The 18785-nt window shown below is 40.6% G+C and overlaps 2 protein-coding genes across 2 annotated transcripts in view; one reads left to right on the top strand and one right to left on the bottom strand.

Annotated features, from left to right (window-relative positions):
- Nucleotides 1-11387, top strand: part of LOC139713175 (nuclear pore complex protein Nup160-like) — a 38465-nt gene extending 27078 nt beyond the window's left edge. The window contains 9 exon segments of the mRNA XM_071624922.1: nt 1118-1223; nt 1904-2073; nt 3297-3363; nt 4633-4746; nt 5434-5656; nt 6286-6430; nt 7218-7343; nt 8170-8274; nt 10774-11387. Of these exon segments, the coding sequence (XP_071481023.1) occupies nt 1118-1223; nt 1904-2073; nt 3297-3363; nt 4633-4746; nt 5434-5656; nt 6286-6430; nt 7218-7343; nt 8170-8274; nt 10774-10884 (1167 nt within the window). The 3' untranslated portion in view covers nt 10885-11387.
- Nucleotides 11388-17065: 5678 nt separating this feature from the next.
- Nucleotides 17066-18391, bottom strand: LOC139713193 (heparan sulfate glucosamine 3-O-sulfotransferase 1-like). The gene has a single exon (XM_071624940.1). The coding sequence runs from the start codon at nt 18389-18391 to the stop codon at nt 17066-17068; it is 1326 nt and encodes a 441-aa protein (XP_071481041.1).
- Nucleotides 18392-18785: the final 394 nt, after the last annotated feature.

Genomic DNA, 18785 nt, shown 5'->3' with positions numbered 1-18785 from the left:
GAGGGTACAGAATTCTGGTAACGCCTCGCTGCTCGTCAAGTGACGAGTCTCATGATTTCCTCGCAGTTCCTGACACAGTCTTGTCAGCATTGCCGTCAAACAAAATCTCAAGAGAGTCATGGAAAGTCATGGCATCTACGATATACCAGTAATTGTGAAGTATGTAGAGAGATGTTGACTACATATACGTAAATCAAAGATAGTAGAGATAACAAGATACGAAGGCGCGCGATAAAAATGGACACAAAATGGCTACCCTACATGACGATACAAAAGAGAGCTAAGTACAAACTCAGTACACCTAGGAACATCATTCATTTCCAAAGGTAATGGTATTTTTATTATCTTAAAAAGATTTAGAAATTATAGTCGTAGCTTTTTATCAATTAAGGGGATTATTTTGAAGAACGAGATTTTAAAGTTATAAGGATTATTTCGTGGAGGTAAAAATTTGGCAACAACATGATCTAAAAATAGAGTTCAGGCTACACTCCCCTAAAGACGCTTGATAAATAACAACAACTTCAAAGACAGCGCGTCTCAGGTAAAGACGCACATCACCTGAGATGCGCTATCTTTGAAGTTAGGTACTGTGGTCTCAGGTGATGTGCGTAATACGCTTGAGGACCGCGCCCTGTCCATTTGTTTTGTACAGGATTAGTGCGCACTTTCGTGTCTTATTAGTTAAGCGTCTTTGACGTAAATGCTTCCTTCTAATGCCATGCAAAAACGTGTATTACTTGCTTTACTTGCATACATTCTTACATTCAGATAGAACTGTACACTATTTTATTGCACCCAAAAGACATCCACTGCACTAAAAACAAGAGTAATGGATGAGAAGATGTGGTAATTATTCCCCAACTTACCCCCCTCCCCGACTGATAAATGGAAGAGAAATTCAAAGAAGACAAAATGTAGAAAGTCAGTTGGGGCAGTGACATCATCGCCTTCCTGTTGAATCGTACCAGCAATGATAATGATACAACAATAAAATCTATTAATAAAGTGCAGAACTCGTTTACAGTGAACTTCAAGTGATGGCTTCTATTTAGATGTTATCATAGACTTTCTGTAAATTATTGCTATTTGTTTTTGTGTTGGATTGATTTTCCAGATCGTCAGCATCATCGAGTCGAGAGCCCGATCCGTGGATCTGCTCGCCATCGACTATTACGGCTTGCTATTTGCCTTTCACACCATCAGGGGAAACTACAGACAAGGTGGGAAGACGTGTGATTTTCAAGAGAGTTGTGCACCCATCTCATTGTGTAGTTTTGTTTTTGGGAAGGGAGACCTTCTGCCGTCTTCCGTTCCTCCTCTTCCTCCTCATCCTCTCTCCATCCTCCATCTCCTCACCTTATTCTCTTCCTTCCTCTCTTACTCCTCTTCTTCCTCCACCTCCTCCACTTCATCCTCCACTTCCTCTTCCTCCTCCTCCTCCTCCTCCTCCTCCTCCTCCTCCTCCTCCTCCTCCTCCTCTTCTCCTCTTCCTCCTCTTCCTCCTCTTCCTCCTCCTCCTCTTCCTCCTCCTCTTCCTCCTCCTCCTCCTCCTCCTCCTCCTCCTCCTCCTCCTCTTCCTCCTCCTCCTCCTCCTCCCCCGTACATTCGTTGTATTCTTAGTTTTGCAGGAGGTTCCCTGAAAAGTTATCAGTTTATGATAAACTTGGACCCTGGTGCATAACATTTTAGATCAAACGTAAGTCAGAAATTCAAACATAAGTCTTTGAATACTCAATTCTGATGGGCTGATACCTGACCTGTGTTTGATGGCACCTTTTTATGCAACAGGACCCAGTTATTTCATGTTGGATCTAGGGAGTTGGGCAACTTTCATTAGTCCCATCCCCTTCATTCTGTGTAGTCATCTCCTCTCCTATCCCCATCCATGTTCTTGCTACAGCTGGGAGTGTGATGTATGAGCAGGCCACCCGTCTGGCTCAGGAAGTGCTAGGCGTGGAGAGTCTGAAGAGGCAGGCGAACTGCTACCTGGCCGCCATGAACTCGCTCCGTCTCCTGCACCCCGAAAACGCCTGGATCATTCGCCTTGCAAGTAATGAAGCTCAGGGAATTGTAAGTAGCATGGCTATATTCAGATGGAAGCTTTAACAGTTCTCCCCCACCCAAATCCCTAACAACAATAAAATGAAAAAATGAATTTACACAATTTCTATTTGTTCATATCGGGATGACTAATGAGTGTCAATTTGTGTTATGATGGGAAGATAGAAATAAGAAGAAAATTTTGTGTATGTGGTATGAAAGTGATAAATGGTCAAAGGTCGAATAAAAAGTCACTCTATGTTTACCCACAGTGTACTGTAAAAGTGGATGTTTTCGCGCGGCTAATTTTTCGCATTTTTTCATTCCGTGAAATCAAGACACCAACTACTGGAACATATGGCAAGCAAAAATATATACGTGCTTTTATTTTTGCGCTAGTTTTGAGTTGCGCTAAATGCGCAAAAATTTCAACACCACGAAAATTTCCACTTTTACAGTATCCAAATTAGCACTTTACCAGTTCCCTCCACCCCACTTCCCTACAACAGCTATATAAACAAATAAGTTAAACCGATTCTGTTTATTCGTCTAGGGAGGACGGACGGTATGAATTTGTGATATGATTTGAAGAGAGGGTGAAAATAAAAAGACAATCATCTATGTTGAATGAAAGTGATGAAAGGTCAAAGGTCGAAGAAAACATCACTCTACATGTACGTTTACCCACAGTGTATGTCTTTTCCAGCCACTACTTTTCCTTCAGAAAATTGTGCAAACTCCATGTATCTTTCAAGCTAGAAACAGTGTCCTTCTTTGTTTGTTTTTTCCTTAACTGTTTGCATGGTCATACTCTGTGCATACTGGCAACTATGTATGTGCTTTACTGTAAAACACGATAATTTCGCGGCATGAAATTTTCGCGAATTGGAGCCGACGGCCATTTTCGCGACATGAAATTTTTGCGAATTGCTGACAGGGCGCTAGGATACTACTAGTACTGTTTGTTTTACAACTTTATCGATAGGTCTACTATTGATTTAGGTTACTCAGTACACTCGTAGTAGTAGCTGTACAATACAAGTCAGCGAACCGTACAGTGTACGGTGTACTGCATCGTATCGGCTTTCCGCATCATGTAATGTGTATGCAGACAAAAAATTTCGCGTGCATTTTAATTTCGCGAATTTTGGCTCGCGCGAAATTCGCGAAATTAAAATGCACGCGAACATTCCTCGTTTTACAGTATGAGTATAATCCTGGAAGACTGGTGTTTGTTCCCATCTCTGCTGCAGAAAACTGAAGACATGATGGGAGCTTCTCCCAAGAGAGACTATGAGGGCACCGCTCTGGATGAACCAGGTAGAGTTTTAAAGTCCATCTCTTGTTGCTGTGATACTTTAAGATTTCCTTATCTGAACTTGAAAAGCACTCGGGAGAGTGCAGATCTCTTCCATGCAGCTCGTTTCCACCAATATACACATGCTAAAAATTTCCCAATTTCCCAATGATAAATTCCTGCTGTGTGGCTCCTCCAGCAGTGCGTAGGCTTTGAATAGTGCATGCATCCGGTATGGAAACCTCAAATATGCGCAGCTTGAACTCCCAAGTTCCTTGACCCTATTTGCCAGAAGATTAAAAAATCCTTCAAAAATTCATGGAAATTCCCGGATCACTACCAAAATTTAATCTTCTGTTCCTTGTCACATTACAAGCTGTAAATTTCATCCAAATTTGTGGGGAACTTTTTGAGTTAATTTCCAAACAGGCAGACAAATACAGCAACGGTGAAAAAAAAAAAATATAACTTCCGTGGTGGAAGTGATGAATGTAGCCGCAAAGCATGGCAGATGTAATACATGTGTGATAGATGACTGCACATTTCAGTATAGCAGAAATACCAACTAATGCTGTCTTTGCAGTGTTTTGTACCTTTTCTCCAAAAGTAATGCTGGTATCATAGAAAATGCTGCTTTTTCCCCAAAAAGTGTATTGCTACACCTGTCAATTGGAAAAATAAAGTTAAAATGCTGTTTTTCTACCAAAAGTACAACTTTTCAGCCCTTGGAACACTGCCCTGCTGTTTACAAGCTTAACCTTTCTAATGTTGTTAAAAGTTAATGGTATTTTAATATATGAGTGAGACATGTGTGATGTAACAGGTATCTTTACACCTCTGAAGAGGTCCATTCTAATGTAAGTGTTTTAGTTGATTGTTTTTTTTTTTTTAAAGGACAACATTGTTGCTCAGTTGGTAGTGTGTCTGCCTCCAAATCAGTTGACTCAGGTTTGTTGTGTGTAATCACGCCATCCCAAAGGCAAAAACACTCACTCCATCAGATAGGACATTAAATGAAGCCCCTGGGTATTGAGGGAATCGCAATTCATGAATGTAAAAGATTCCATTTCATTAATTCACCACAATCATCGATCAGAATGTGCCATGCAAAGAAAGAGATATCTATTTGATTTTAGTGTGCATCTTTTATTATTGCTATTATGATACATATTTTTCCTAGCATTGTCACACAAATTGAATTCATAAGTGTGCAATACTTTACGCAGATATACGTATGTATTTGGTTCATCACGCATTTGTGTGTGGTCGTCCTCTTTGTTTCTTCGTTTCAGCCCCGAGGCGGAAAGTCGACGTGCTGGAGCTGAGCGACCTGGAGAGAGAGTACCAGTTGACGGCAGCGAGGCTCAAGCTGGCCAATCACCAGCCGGACATGGCACATGTGACCGGTACGACGACATCTGATTCGACGAATCCATTTCCATTTGCCACAAGTCTTGATGACTGGAGAGAGAATTCGAAATCTGATGAGAAGTCTACGTAGAACGTTGCTAGTGTGGTTTTGGGGAAGGAAATCAACGAAAAGACAGTGCTGATAGATATCTATAAAATTTATCATGAGGACCATTCTCACAAAAAAAAAAAAAAAAAAAAAAAAAAATATGACTTTTACAGCAATAGATGAACTGCAGGATGCTGTTGGTTATACAGAGCTTGTCTGAAATGGGCCACTTGGAAGTGACTGTTTAGTGAGCACTTCTCATCTCCGATATATTTATTCTGAGTCGCGCCAAACTCAGAGATTCCAGCTATTACGTTATGTATGGTGTTTGTACTGTTTTGTTTTTGGGTTGCATTTTTTTTGCCAAAAATGCTGCGTTTTCAAGAAAAAAATGATTCACTGTTCTTACCAAATTGTATTACTATGCTCATCTGATGCAGGATAGGTAAAACATACTGTTTTTTTCCACCAAAGATACGCCTTTTTAATCCTCAGAATTCTGCAGGGCTGTCTAAAAGGTTGGCATTTGTGTAATCTTTACCGTATATCATCTCCTCATGATACAGTCCCATTAATATTAATTTGCGTCTGTGTGTTGTTGTTTGACTTTGCTGTTTCTGCCGTATCTGACCAGGTGCCATGATGTCACCGGAGGAGACCGTAAGTTTTCTCGTCCAGAGTGGACTCTACGACACGGCAGTGGACGTGTGTAAGACATTCCGACTCTCGCTGACCCCGGTCTTCGAGGGGCTGTCCCACCGGTGCGTGAAGCTGTCGCGCAACGGCGCTACCAGTGAGACGTGGAGGTGGCTCGCCGCAAACGACGTCGGATCGCTGAATCTGGGACGGGAGCCCACGTAAGTGACGACGGTCAGTGTGGTGAAAGTAAAGACGCTGGGGCTTGGACCCATAGTGTGCCAGGGTGAAACCAGAGTGTGTCAAAATGGTTATCGGATGATAACCACTCTAATCAAGTCTTTTATGTTTTCTGGATTAGAAACACCTTAAAGGGATAGTGTAGTTTTGGTTGAGATGGGGCTTCAGGTTTCAAACTCTTTTTTTTTTGTGAGATAATGAGAAACATCTCATGGACTGTAAAGGAGCGGGTGATTCTAAGAGGAATTCAAAGGTTATTTGATGAAAGTTGGTTTTCAAATGGCTGAGATATCTTTTATTTACCTTTTATTACCTTTTATTAGCATCCCTTTGTTTAACTTTGTTTTTGGATATCTCGGCCATTTCAAGACTGATTTTTCGTAAAGTAGACTTTGAATTCCTCTTAGAATTGTATGTTTTCTAACATTTCACAAGTGGTTTCTTAGAATCTCGCAAAAAGTTAAAAACTCAATCCTCATCTCAACCAATACTTTACCATCCCTTTAATTGGAATACTCCATAGAAATACCGATAATCCTTTTCATAATACACTTACAGTGTCATACTGGTTATTGGGTGATTATGACTTTTCCCATTTCTCTTTCTGTAGAGCCGCAGAACTTGTGTGGCACCTGCTGCAGCTGTACCTGGAACGTCACGACACCGTGGGCAACCATGTCCACTACCAGACGGTCATCAAAAAGGTCCTGTCCCTTGGATTCCAGCTGCCCCAGTGGCTGGTCAACTCCTACAAGGTCTGTTTTCTGAGACATAAGTATTTTTTGCAGTTTTTTCTTCCCCCCCCCCCCCCAATGAGCCATCCTAATTTGATTGTTGAAAATGTCTTTGTGCTGTCAATTTCTCAACAATTCTCACGCTCAGGCGTACGTCACTTCCATTATAGCGCGAGTGTGAATGCTGCACATGCACAAGCATACAGTGTACGAATGTACGTGATGATACAGATGACACGGCGTCGGAAGTCAAAATCCTCAATCAGCCGTTGATTTACGTAATTTACCAAAAATATGCGGATTGTTTTCACTCCAGCCGCTGCTAAATACCTGAATGTCTGACTGTAAGATTAGAACAGTTTGATTGATGTAAATGAACACCGATTAGACCAATGAGAACACTTTATTCAGCGTTTAAAGAAATAGCCATGATAAAAATTTATTGGCGTACATACTCCGTTTGGAAAATGTCTTGATGCAAGAATTTTTTTTTGAATGGCAGAGCTGCTAACTCGTATGTTTTTGTCATATGTAGTCTGTCTTTACTTTGTCCAAAAGACAAAAGGATTTTTTTTTTTTAAATTTAGAATGCTACTTTCTGAAGTATTAGCTATTATAAAGCTTTGTGTTGAAAAAGGAATGAAAAGTCTAAATGTATTGCTTACATTGTTGAAAGCTTCATTAAACATACTTGGGGATGTTGTGTTCAATACATTTTTATTCTTGTTTAGTTCCATTTTCTTGTGTGTGTCATACATTTTGTCTTGTCGTTATATCCTCTTCTGTTTTCAATTTTTCTTCCAATCAGAAACTTGACCCCGGCAACCTCCTCCTGCTCTACATCTCCTTCGACCTACTGGAAGAGGCGGGGAACCTGGCCATAGAGTTCATCGACGCTCTCCTCGGGAAAGGAGTGGAGTACTTTGGTCTTACGGTACGACCTGGTTGGGGGTGACACCTGAAAACATCGCAATGAAAAAAAAATAAGGCAGAGAGAGAGAGAATGTGATACTGTATACGCCGAATATTTCGCGAGGTTTTTATTTTCGCGAATTTCGCGAGTTGGGTGCCATTCGTGAAATTAAAGACACACGAAAATATTGACTCTGATCCCAATGTGGATGTGACGTATGCATGTACATTTTCTCCGTTCAATATAAGACTTCATGATCGCAAATTTAACCACTTGTGAAATCGTCTGAAATGCCTGATTCGCGAAAATTTAGACTAGCGAAATATATGGCGTATACAGTATTAGTTGACATCCAGCCTTGTGGAAGGTGAAATATCAGACCACATAGAGTCATGGGCTTCTTTTCAGAGAATGGCAGCTACAGAGACTGGTAGAGAGCCTTTGTTGCTTGCCCTACAGGCCAGGGCAAAGCGTAAAGTTTTGACCTGACCTGCCTGACCTTGTTAAAAAAAAAATAAAATGCCTTCCTCAAACAGTACAATAAACTGTATAAGCTGATACTCCCGCAAGGGAATAATTTCCGCTGTCACTGATACCCTCATATCACGTGATGTATTATTGTGACAGCTTTCACCTACCTGTGAAGCATGTGGAACTTTGAAATTCCAGAACTTTCATGTTTTGCGTCAGATTATGATGTATCTTCAGCCATTCTCCTCTGCCAATTCTACCCAGTGCAATTAAGTCAAGCTGATGTTGAAATGTGCATGGCGTTGCAAGTTAAGCAGCTCCCTGGCTATGATTGGGCTGCTTTTTTCTTTTGTCTGCCCGTACTTTGTGGTTTCAGGACCCCCTCAGGTCTACTGCGCCCAGTGTGTGGATGCCGTACCAACAGATGGACCACTTGTTGACAGCACTCAAAGAAACCAAAAACAAACCAGAACTCATCAAAGTAAGTCTCTTTCTTTACTCTCTCATTCATTCTCTCTCACTGTATTCCACATTCCTCTCTTGATGAAACTGTGTCTCCGTGCCTCTACCTTTCTACAGGGTTCCCAGTCCATGGGGGAAATCAGGGAAAATTATTTTACTCTTTTTTTTTTTCAGTCAGGGAAAAATCAGGGAATTTCATAACAAGGCAAGTGCCAAAATGTGTCTCGCCCATTCGCGTAGAAGAAATTAATGTTTTCTAAATCCTGGAAGTTCATTGACCCCGCTTATGACCTTTGACCTTGTGGTGACCTTCAACTCCCCAAGGGACATCTACCATCCAAGTTTGGTCATAAGTGGACGTATACATCAAAAGTTATGAGCCATAATGGAAATGCACCGTAAAAACTTAACATTGGGCCCTAAAGTTCATTGACCCCTGCCTGTGACCTTTGACCTTAAGGTGACCTCCCATGTTAGGTAAAATGTGTAACTTTGTATAACCACTCTTCCCTCCAAGTTTGATTGAAATTAAAGTCCTCAGTAGAGAGTTATTCAAGTTTTTGTAGCGCTACGGACAGACAGACGGACAGACGCCGCAGGCGATCCCGTAGTCTTTCCGCACCTCTGGTGGGCTCAACAAAAATGCCTCAAATCAGGGAAAAGTCAGGGAATTTTGAATGGCCCCAAAATCGAAAGTAGCCAGTAAGACTCTGTTATAATTTGTTGTATATCAAGACAACATCCATTGGATGAAACTGGATGAAAAATTGGATGTGAAACTAGAAATGAGTTGAAATAGTTATCGAAAGTTGATACCTCATCAGGGAAAAATCAGGGAATTTTGTTTTCTTGAAATGCAGGGAATCCTATTCTAGTACTGTGCAGTGCACTCCTGTTAAAACAAACATGGTTATAATAAAATTCCAGTTACGACGAAGTAAAAATTCAGGCTGTTTCATTATCCCCTCTATGTATTTTTATTGTTTACTTGTTCGGTTATAACAAAATTTTGATATAACGAAAGAAAACTGCCGGTCCTGAGGACTTCGTTATAACAGGAGTTTCCACTGTATACACCTTGTATTTAGCAAGTCTAATTGTGGAGAGTTAGGACTTTCTGACAATTGTGCGAGTGGTTAAAATTCACGTTAGTGGAGTCTAGCATTGAACAGAGATATAAATGTGTGCATGTCACATTCGTGTTTGGATCTGAGTTAATATGTGCGCGTGTTTTTAAGTTCGTAAGTAGCACCCGTCTTGCAAATTTGCGAAAATAAAAACCAGTACCCTTGTTGCTGTCCTGCGTCTATTCTGTCTTTCATATCATTGTAGACTGTGCTTGTTGTGTTTTTGTGTGTGAAAGAAATTGGTGTTTGTTGCGCATTTGTGTGTGAAAGAAATTGATTCAAAGTGATAAAAGGCAAGATGTGTGTATAGAAAGCACATGGCTGAGGGAAATTGTCAGCATTAGCAAGAAGAAAAAAAAGTCTTCTTTTGAGTAGGTGGAATATAAGACAAGACAGAATTCAATCAAAGTCTAAACTTGTGGTTTTTAAAGGGATAGTTTAGTATTGGTGGAGATGAGGATTGGGCATTTTTAACTTTTTGCTAGATACCGAGAAACCACTTATGAAATAGCACGGAGCATACCATTCTAAGAGGAATTCGAAGTTTATTTGATTAAAATCGGTTTTCGGAATGGCCGAGATATCCAAAAACAAAGTAAAACAAAGCGCTTGTAATGAAAGGTGGGCACCACCTTTTGTTAGGATTGCTCTGTTTTAGATATCTCAGCCATTTCAAAACCAAAGATCATCAAATAAACTCTTGGAATGATATGTTCTTTCACATTATACAAGAGGTTTCTTATCGTCTCACCAAAAATGTTAGAAACCTAGAGGTAGGTCTCAACAGAAACTATACAATTCCAAAAGTGCAATCAGGAATTTAATCCAAAAGACTTAGGATGTCAAACTAAAGAGGTTTGTCGACTGTGGGATTTGGTAATTACGTCATGAGGGATTGAGAAGAGAACTGGAGGAGAGCATCGGATGAGATTCTCTGGCCCAGGTTGCCATGGATACGTACTTGGTGGACCTCTGAAGTTGCATAACAGTTGATTGTTCGTATTTAAATGCACCGAGATGTGGAATGTACTTGGCTACAGCAGGGGCTCAGCACTGACTTCTTTTTCTCTGGTCGTATACTCAAGCCTTTAAAGTCTTTAAATCTCACATTTTGGTGACCCAAATAAACAGAGATGTAATGATCTATTTTGAGTCATCAATGTCAAATTGGGCCACGAAATGATAGCCTTTTGGAAATTTGGTAGCCTGACATCCGTTTCTAAAGGCCCAAGACCACTGGGCTATTCAGTATTGCTCTTGTTGAGCTCTGTACACATGACTTTCTTCAACTGCATATTAGAATGGACTTTTTTATAATTCCTTATGATCTGCATATGCTGCATGAGTCTTTTTTCCCGTTTTCTCTTTTTTTTGTTTTGCCACCACCATAGCTCCACACCATTCTGCACTCGCGGCTGAGCGAATACCTGCGACAAGTGGACTCGGTCTCCAAGGAGATGACGGACATAGCTGTGAGGAAATATCGCAGCACAGTCTCGTAAAAGGGCGCCATACTTCCAGTGCAAAAGACCTCGTAGTCGAAGTCTGCTTTTTTTTCTATCCTGCAAGTTGTAGCCATTACAGTAAAGGAAGCAAGACAATGTTTTTTCTGTGGATATTTACTGCGAGAGGTACCTATCCGAGGCAGTTTTGTGCAAAGAGTGAGTAGGCTCTTGGACACATGTGAATAATCAACGAGTTCATTTTTCATCCTACAAAGAAACGTGTACGGAGCAGACACAGGAGCAGAAAGACGAGTTAACGGGCTCAGTAGAGCTCTGCTCTACCAGCTTGAAAAATGAGAACTGTATGCAAGTACTTTTTGAGACATACATATATACTGTTTCTCTCTCTTCTTCAAAGTTACAAGCATTTGAATTTCGCTGAAATTGGTCTAGCTCATAAAATAGGGAATGATTGTCTTGACATTTTCCACCATGATAGTATGCCCAGTACACATAATTCATAGTTTTGTAACTTGTCAAAACCCAATACAGTCACATAATTATACACACACACACGCATCACGTATACACAGATGCACCTGTACACTGTATGTGTGATTGATTACACTACGTCCCATCATTCAAGTATTAATCTACAAATAATGGCTGCTGCTGATCGAATGTGTGTTCTACATAGTGTGTAGTAACAAAAAAAATAGGATTATAATTTATTGATGCTTTAAAGTTTCTGTTCAAACAGTCTACACTCTTTGTTAGAATTTCAGAGGGATAATTTCTGGACAGCTGTCACGTTTTATGGCATTTCAGAAGACTTTTAAAAAGTTTTCATAAAGCATACCAGGTATGGTTTGGTTTAAGTTAAAACAAATGATATAGAATACAGCGCGTTGACTGTCTTGTACTTGTATCACAGGCTTAAAAAAAACACGAAAGCAAAACATGTCGTGTTGTGTACTTGAAGACACAGGAACATGCCACTCCAAATGTGCGTATCTGGTACATACACAGTATTTTAAACCTTGCATCAGGATGCATATTTCTCCCTTTTGTCATGTGTGCCAGATCTGTGGGAATAATGACCTCCATTGTATAATATTTTGAAAAGCCGGAGATAATTTGATCATCCGTTTGTCCAAGACATTGAGAATGTTTTCTATGAGACCAGTGATGACATAGCACAGATGCATTGCTGAGTAGTGCCTTTATTATCTACAGTCGTGATAGCCAATGGTTTATTACACTAATTAATTATTACACTAAAGTCTTTGTGGCTTAACTCATTCATTGCAGTTTGCTCTTTTTCTGTACGCAATGTTTTTGGCATCTTGAGGTAAATGTCGTCAGAGGGCTACTGTAAAACGAGGAATGTTCGTGTGCATTTTAATTTCGCAAGTTCCGAGATTTGCGAAATTAAAATGCACGCAAAAGTTCTTGTCTACACTATATGCATTGAATGCCAGTGGCAGTTTCACGAAAATGTCATGCCGCAAAAAAGGCAGTCGGCTCCAATTCGTGAAAAATTCATGCCGCGAATATATCATGTTTTACAGTAATTGTCAAATCCCTTTCGCGAGGCCTGGTGCCTGCCAGTCGGAATCACCAAAAAATAATGGGTACAGTTTGTTACTCTGAAATTCCGTAATTCTGAAAAATGATATAAGGTTATTATTCCAAAGGTTTGTTCCCCCCCAAAAAAAAAACAAAAACAAAAACACACACACAACAAAACCAAAGGAGGCTTGTTATTCGTAAGATTCTTTAATCTGAAAACAGTTAAGGTTTATAATTCTTAATGTTTTTTTCATTTTCAGCTCAGAGATTTGTATGTCCATTTTCGGATTAATGACATCCCTTGCCTTATGAACAATGAACTTTTATTTTCATGATTGGATTAACATACCATCAGAATAACAAACGATATTCAATTTGTGTAATTAATTTCCCTTTATAATAACAAATCTTATTTCATTTTCAGATTAACGAACCTTCGGAATAATGAATCATGGGAATAATGCTAAAAATATCCATTTTAATGAACCCTGTTATCATTTTTCGATGAGTGATTATCTGGGTAAACCAGAATAATTGTCTTCAGATTGGCAAACTTTTATTTCAGGTTAACAAATCTTCAGAATAACAAAAAAATCACATGAAATAATGTCTTGTTATAAGTGTTAGAAAAGAGCAGTAACCTTAAAGCAGGCCAAGAAAAAGAAATAGAATGACAAATTCAAGCACAAAGATGTAAAGCAAGAGACATTTTAATCATGTTCTTAGTATACCCATAGTTGAACTGGCAATTTTCATTTCGATATTTGGGTACTTGATTTCAAGTGTTAAAATATGTTAACTTACAGATATGTCGGCTTACGCAGAAGTCAAAAAGTCAAGTTAAAGGAAACGTTGGGACTTTTTCATTGGCATATACACAACTTATTAACTTTTATGTGACGCCGACTTTCCAAAAAAAATTTACTGTATCTTCAGATGAAATTTAGAGGGGACATTCATTTTATTTCTTTAGCACCGCCAAACTATTTGACAATTTGAATGGATATACAGTGGACTCCTGTTATAATGAAGTCCTTGGAAACGATACTTTCCTTTCATTATGTTGATATGTTACTGTATAACCCAACAAATAAACAATATAAGACATACTGTAAAAGTGGAAATTTTCGCGGTGTTGAAATTGTCGCGCATTTCGCGCAACCAGAAACTAGCGCGAAGATAAAAACACGTGAATATTTTTGCTTGCCATACGTTCCTGTGCGTAATGTCTTTATTCCACGGAATTAAAAACACGCAAAACTCTTCTGACCCGGCCTAGCGCGAAAAATTAGTCGCACGAAAATATCCACTTTTACAGTAATGCGGATAACGTTGCCGCCTGAATTTTTACTTCGTTGTAAGCGGAATTTCCTTATAACCATGCTTGTTATAATGGGAGTGCACTGTGCTATGTATTTAGGTATTTAGGTATTTGTTTGCCTAAGGGTTAGTTAAACCCAATGCCCACTGTGTGACCTGAGCCTGCGAGCTGGTGCAAGCTGTATAGGGCGCCAAGTGTCGCATGAGTATTTTTTAAGGAAATGACAACATTTCGTAACGAATGAACGTTTTGTCGATGAAATGATAATTTCGTAACGAAAGGACCGATTTAGACCATGCAACACTTGGCACCCCATACAGCTTGCACCAGCTCGCAGACTCAGATCGCACAATGGGCATTCGGCTTTAGAGAGGGAGTTTACCAATGAAGATTTGCTACAAGTGCCGACAGACTACTAGTAGTCCAGTCAGTTCCTTCAACTAGGGTAAAGAATAATAAAAAACCATTGAATGTATTAAAATGCCATGTTTGTGGAATGGGGTCCAAATGCAGACATGTAGACATACATGTATATTATATTGTACATTTTGAGGATACTTGTTCTTTTTTTTTTACCAGAAATAAATGCACCAAAATGAATGGTGCCTTCAGAAAAATGAGATAAGCATTGAAACCTGCCGCATGGTTCAAAGTGAAGAGTTTGTTCGCAAAAACCAAGAAGTCCATTTTTGAAGATTTTGAAGTATGGTCTCTGTCATAGAGTACAAAATAATACCTTTTAAATAATATATTGGTCTTTACATATAAAGGTACATTTTTGAAGTTATGGTCAAAAGAAGCAAAAATTTTCTTATTATTCTCTTGATTTTTCTTGACCTTTAATCGCAAATATCTCCATTTGGCAAATATGGACATCGGTTTTTGCGAACAAACTCTTCAAGTGTTTAGGAGGGTATTGTAATAGATTCAGTCAAAACTCCCTCAAATGCACATTGCAATAAATACATAAGTACATTGTAGTCATATCGACACTTAAATGCATTTGGATGAATATGTATGCAGATAAGATGCATGTTGATAAAGTGAATACATACATATTCATAAATTGAAGACATATAAATTGAAGACATACATATTCATAAATTGAAGACACATAAATTGAAGACATACATTTTCATAAATTGAAGATACATGTATATATTATTCATAAATTGAAGATACATGTATATATTATTCATAAATTGAAGACATACATATTCATGAATTAAAGACAAACATATTCCTGAAATAAAGACATACATATTCATAAACGGAATTCAAATCAGACTGTCTTACAATGTATATGAAATTTATTTTATTATACCCCCGCCAAACGAAGTTTGAAGGGGGTATATAGGAATCAGCGGACGGTCGGGCGGTCGGGCGGTCGGGCGGTCGGTCGGGCGGTCGGTCCGTTGCAAATCTTGCGTCGCGAACTACTTCCTCAGTTTTCAACCGATTCCCATAAAACTTGGCACAGATGTGTGCCTTGGGTTGTAGATGTGCAAGACGTATTTTTTGACAGTACTCAAAAGTACGTTGCCATGGTAACGGCATATTATGGGCAAAAATGGGTACAAATCTTGCGTCGCGAACTCCTCCCACAGTTTTTGATCAATTTTTATGAAATTAGGTACAGATGTTCATCTGAATATGTTAATGTGCAAGACACATATTTCCGCAGTGGCAAAAAGTGCGTTGCCATGGTAACGGCATGTTATTGGTAAAATATAGGGCAAAATGCTTCATGGCAAAACTGCTTCATCAGTGTTCTTCCAATTCTCATGGAATTCATATTGAATGTTTGTCTTAGGATATAGGTCAGCATGACACATTTCTTGACGGTGACAAAAAGAATGTTGCCATGGTAACAGCTCACATATTATGAGCCAAAATGATGGAAAATTTTGTGTTGCAAACTACTTCCTCAGTTTTTGCCCAATTTCCATGAAACTTGGTACAGATGTGTGCCTTTGGTTGTAGATGTGCAAGATGCATTTTTCGACAGTACCCGAAAGTACGTTGCCATGGTAACGGCATATTAATGGCAGAAGATCAAGGAAAGATCTTGCGGATTTAACTACTTCCTCAGTTTTTTGACCAAAGCTTATGAAATGTTGTTTGGCGGGGGTATAACCAGTCGCTGTAGCGACATTTCTAGTTTTTTTTTTTCTTCCGTGTGGAAGTACACTTGTTATCGAAAAGCCCTAAAGGGGAGTATGGGGACAGTGGAAATGCCGAAGGCCCGCAGCACACAACACGACCTGAAGTCATACGTCGACCTGCGACCATGTCGGTCCAGGGCCCCATTTCATCAAAAGTTGATATGATAGCAACTCTTGCTAGAATGACAATTGTCATAGTAACGACAAGAATCCAGCTTTCTGATTGGCTGTTGCTATCGGAAGCTGTCATTCCAGCAAGAGTTGCTATCCTATCATCTTTACGGTGCATGCGCAGCTACACGTAGCTAGCTATAAACGCATGACCACCAAAAATATTGCAACACGCTAAAACCTTAGGCCAGCTCTTGCGACATTGTCCTACAACTTGCATGGCACTTCATTTTTTTTGATGACGTCAAACCGCCAGTCGGAAGGTCATACGACCTCAATTCGTGAAGTGTGCGACGGGCTTTACATATACATGCACAAAGTTTATATAAGATGTTGTTTTATGTTACTTTCTCCGGAATCACAAATGAAGTTCCAAAACCCCTTCCGATATTAAAATACATGTGATACAAAAGTACGGTAAATGTAGTCCAATCAAAGACATGAAGGCATACATAATTATCATAAGGCTCTCTCAATATGCAATGTGAATACACAAGAATACATGTACTTATGAACGGAAGATAATCATGTGAAATGCCTTAAATTAAATTGAATTCAGTTAACTTCTTTTATGTTGATGGCGTAGAAGCAAGGAGTAGTTAGCATAAAAGCAACAACCACGGCTCCAACTGTTAAAATACCCAAAAGAATTTTGGTACTCAACCATAAAGTGGGATAGTTGACCGGGATATACAATGCATGTACAGTACACCTAATTTTTCCTACGTGTTCGGATATATAACGAGAGTCCGGATACAACGAGAAAAAGTACCCGGGACCGCGAATCTCGTTATAAGGGGATTCCACTGTATTTGAGAATCTCCGTAACCGAATTAGTGTTTCTTCCGGGTTTATTCACTTGGGGGGGGGGGGGGGGGGGGGGGGAAATGGGGGCGTAATATTTTCTAGTGCTACTTCCGGGGTAAAAAAAGAAAAAGAACAAAAAAGGAGGTGGGGGCTGCTGGCTCCCAAGTTGCGCCGGCCCTGGGCCTGCAGAAAACTGTAATCTTCACGGGTCAGACTGTACCATCCATGAAAAAGTTCTCCCTGTTAGATTTCGAAGTCTCTCGTCGTACGGCCTGTAGAACGAACGCAGTTTCTGCAACACATTCGCGCTCACGTCGGGGTGTGCGCGTCCCTTGTTGGCACCCAGCGTCTTCTGCTTCGAATTGACCAGACCGTAGAACCCTTTCTCCTCGTCGTAGTAAAGCAAGTCCCTCGTGAAGAACGACGGGATGTTAAGAAAGGTCTCGATGTCCTTGAGGTGCGGCAGCGGATCCCGCGAGAATTCGTCGCCATCGACGATGAGAATCTGCTGCCTGGAGAAGACCTTGTACCACTCCTCTAGATGGACCGAGTACATGCCAGTAATGACGAGCGCGTTGGCAGCGTTCACTCGGCCTTCCTTGTCAAGTACCGACCGCTCGAAGGTATCCTCAATGATGTAGGTGTAGTTGTGGTGAGGGTAGTGTGGAAAGTTCCCGCCCGTGGTGCTGTTCCGGTGCAGAGTGTCCGGAAAGTGGTCGACAGTCTCAAGATAGTCCGACACGGCGCGCACTACGGGGTCGCGTAGAATCAGCAGGAGTTTGATGGACGGGGACAAATCTCGCGCCACGGCGGCCGGGATACCGTCTCCGACGAAGTAGGCCGGGGACTTCTCGACAGTAAGCTGGTAGCGCGACGTGACAGGCATCTTATTGTGATACCAGTCGATGCCTTGATCCTGATTGAAATCCCAGTAGTGCAGTTCGTCCGGGGTCGTACGCTTGATTGCCGGGTGGTGGCCCAGAAAGAACATCAGCGCCCCGGTTCCGCCCTTTTTCGCTCCTATGACAATCAGCCGCGGCAGTCGTTTCTTGCATTGAAGCTCCTCTTGAAGTTCTTTACTGGCTGAGTGACATGGGATATACGGGAAAAATCGTGCTTGGCCGTCTTTACCGCGCTCTTCGGCAACAGCATCTGCGATATGATTTTGTCCTACAGCGCGCATGCGTGAAAAGTTTCGATCGACTCCGTTATTAGTGTCAGGAGGTAGAATTTTCCGCGAGTCTTCGTCGTGCCCTTCACTGCGCATGCGCGGTGGGTTCCGTCTGTCCACGTCATTTGTAGCGCGCAAAGTAGCTTCCGAGATCTCTTCGTGCAGTTCGTTTCTGTCGTGCCTTCTCGCTAATTCCTCTGCTGTGATTGAGAAGTGTTCCTGAGATATGCGTCTCTCCTTTTCCGTCAGCTTGTGGACAATTTCCCGCCAAGGCGCCGACGCGTAGTCTGAGCCCAGTAGGAGAAGGACGAAGATGAAGAGGAAAGATATCGTGAGAATTTTCCGACCTGACGTCATCGTGTATTCCAGTGTGACGTAGCACAAATTACGAAGTGATGACGTTACAGTCCCTTGTTCTTGCCTAGGGTGGAACCAGGACCAGGTACGCTCATATTTTTACACTCGGACCAGGTGCAGCTGTTTATGAACCAGTTCCCGTGACGATTAATAGCTGTGACATCTCACTTGGGTATCATCTCTTCCTGAAAAGAAAAAGACAATCATTAATTTCAATATCAATGTCAATATTATATGCTCTACAGATCATCTTTATGAGGGATAAGAATAGGTATATATTGAATTGCATTAAACTAACAATTATTGTCAAAATATATTATTTCATCTGAGGGGGAACGTATCCAACCTGACTGTAGATTCACTCCAAGCGATTTCAAAGCCAGACAAAAGGTAC

Source organism: Diadema antillarum, unplaced genomic scaffold, assembly GCF_040938485.1.
Source record: "Diadema antillarum isolate AM-2024a unplaced genomic scaffold, OU_Dant_1.0 seq00001921_RagTag, whole genome shotgun sequence".
NCBI classification, from domain to species: Eukaryota; Metazoa; Echinodermata; class Echinoidea; order Diadematoida; family Diadematidae; genus Diadema; species Diadema antillarum.
This window is presented reverse-complemented; position numbering and strand designations above follow the sequence as displayed.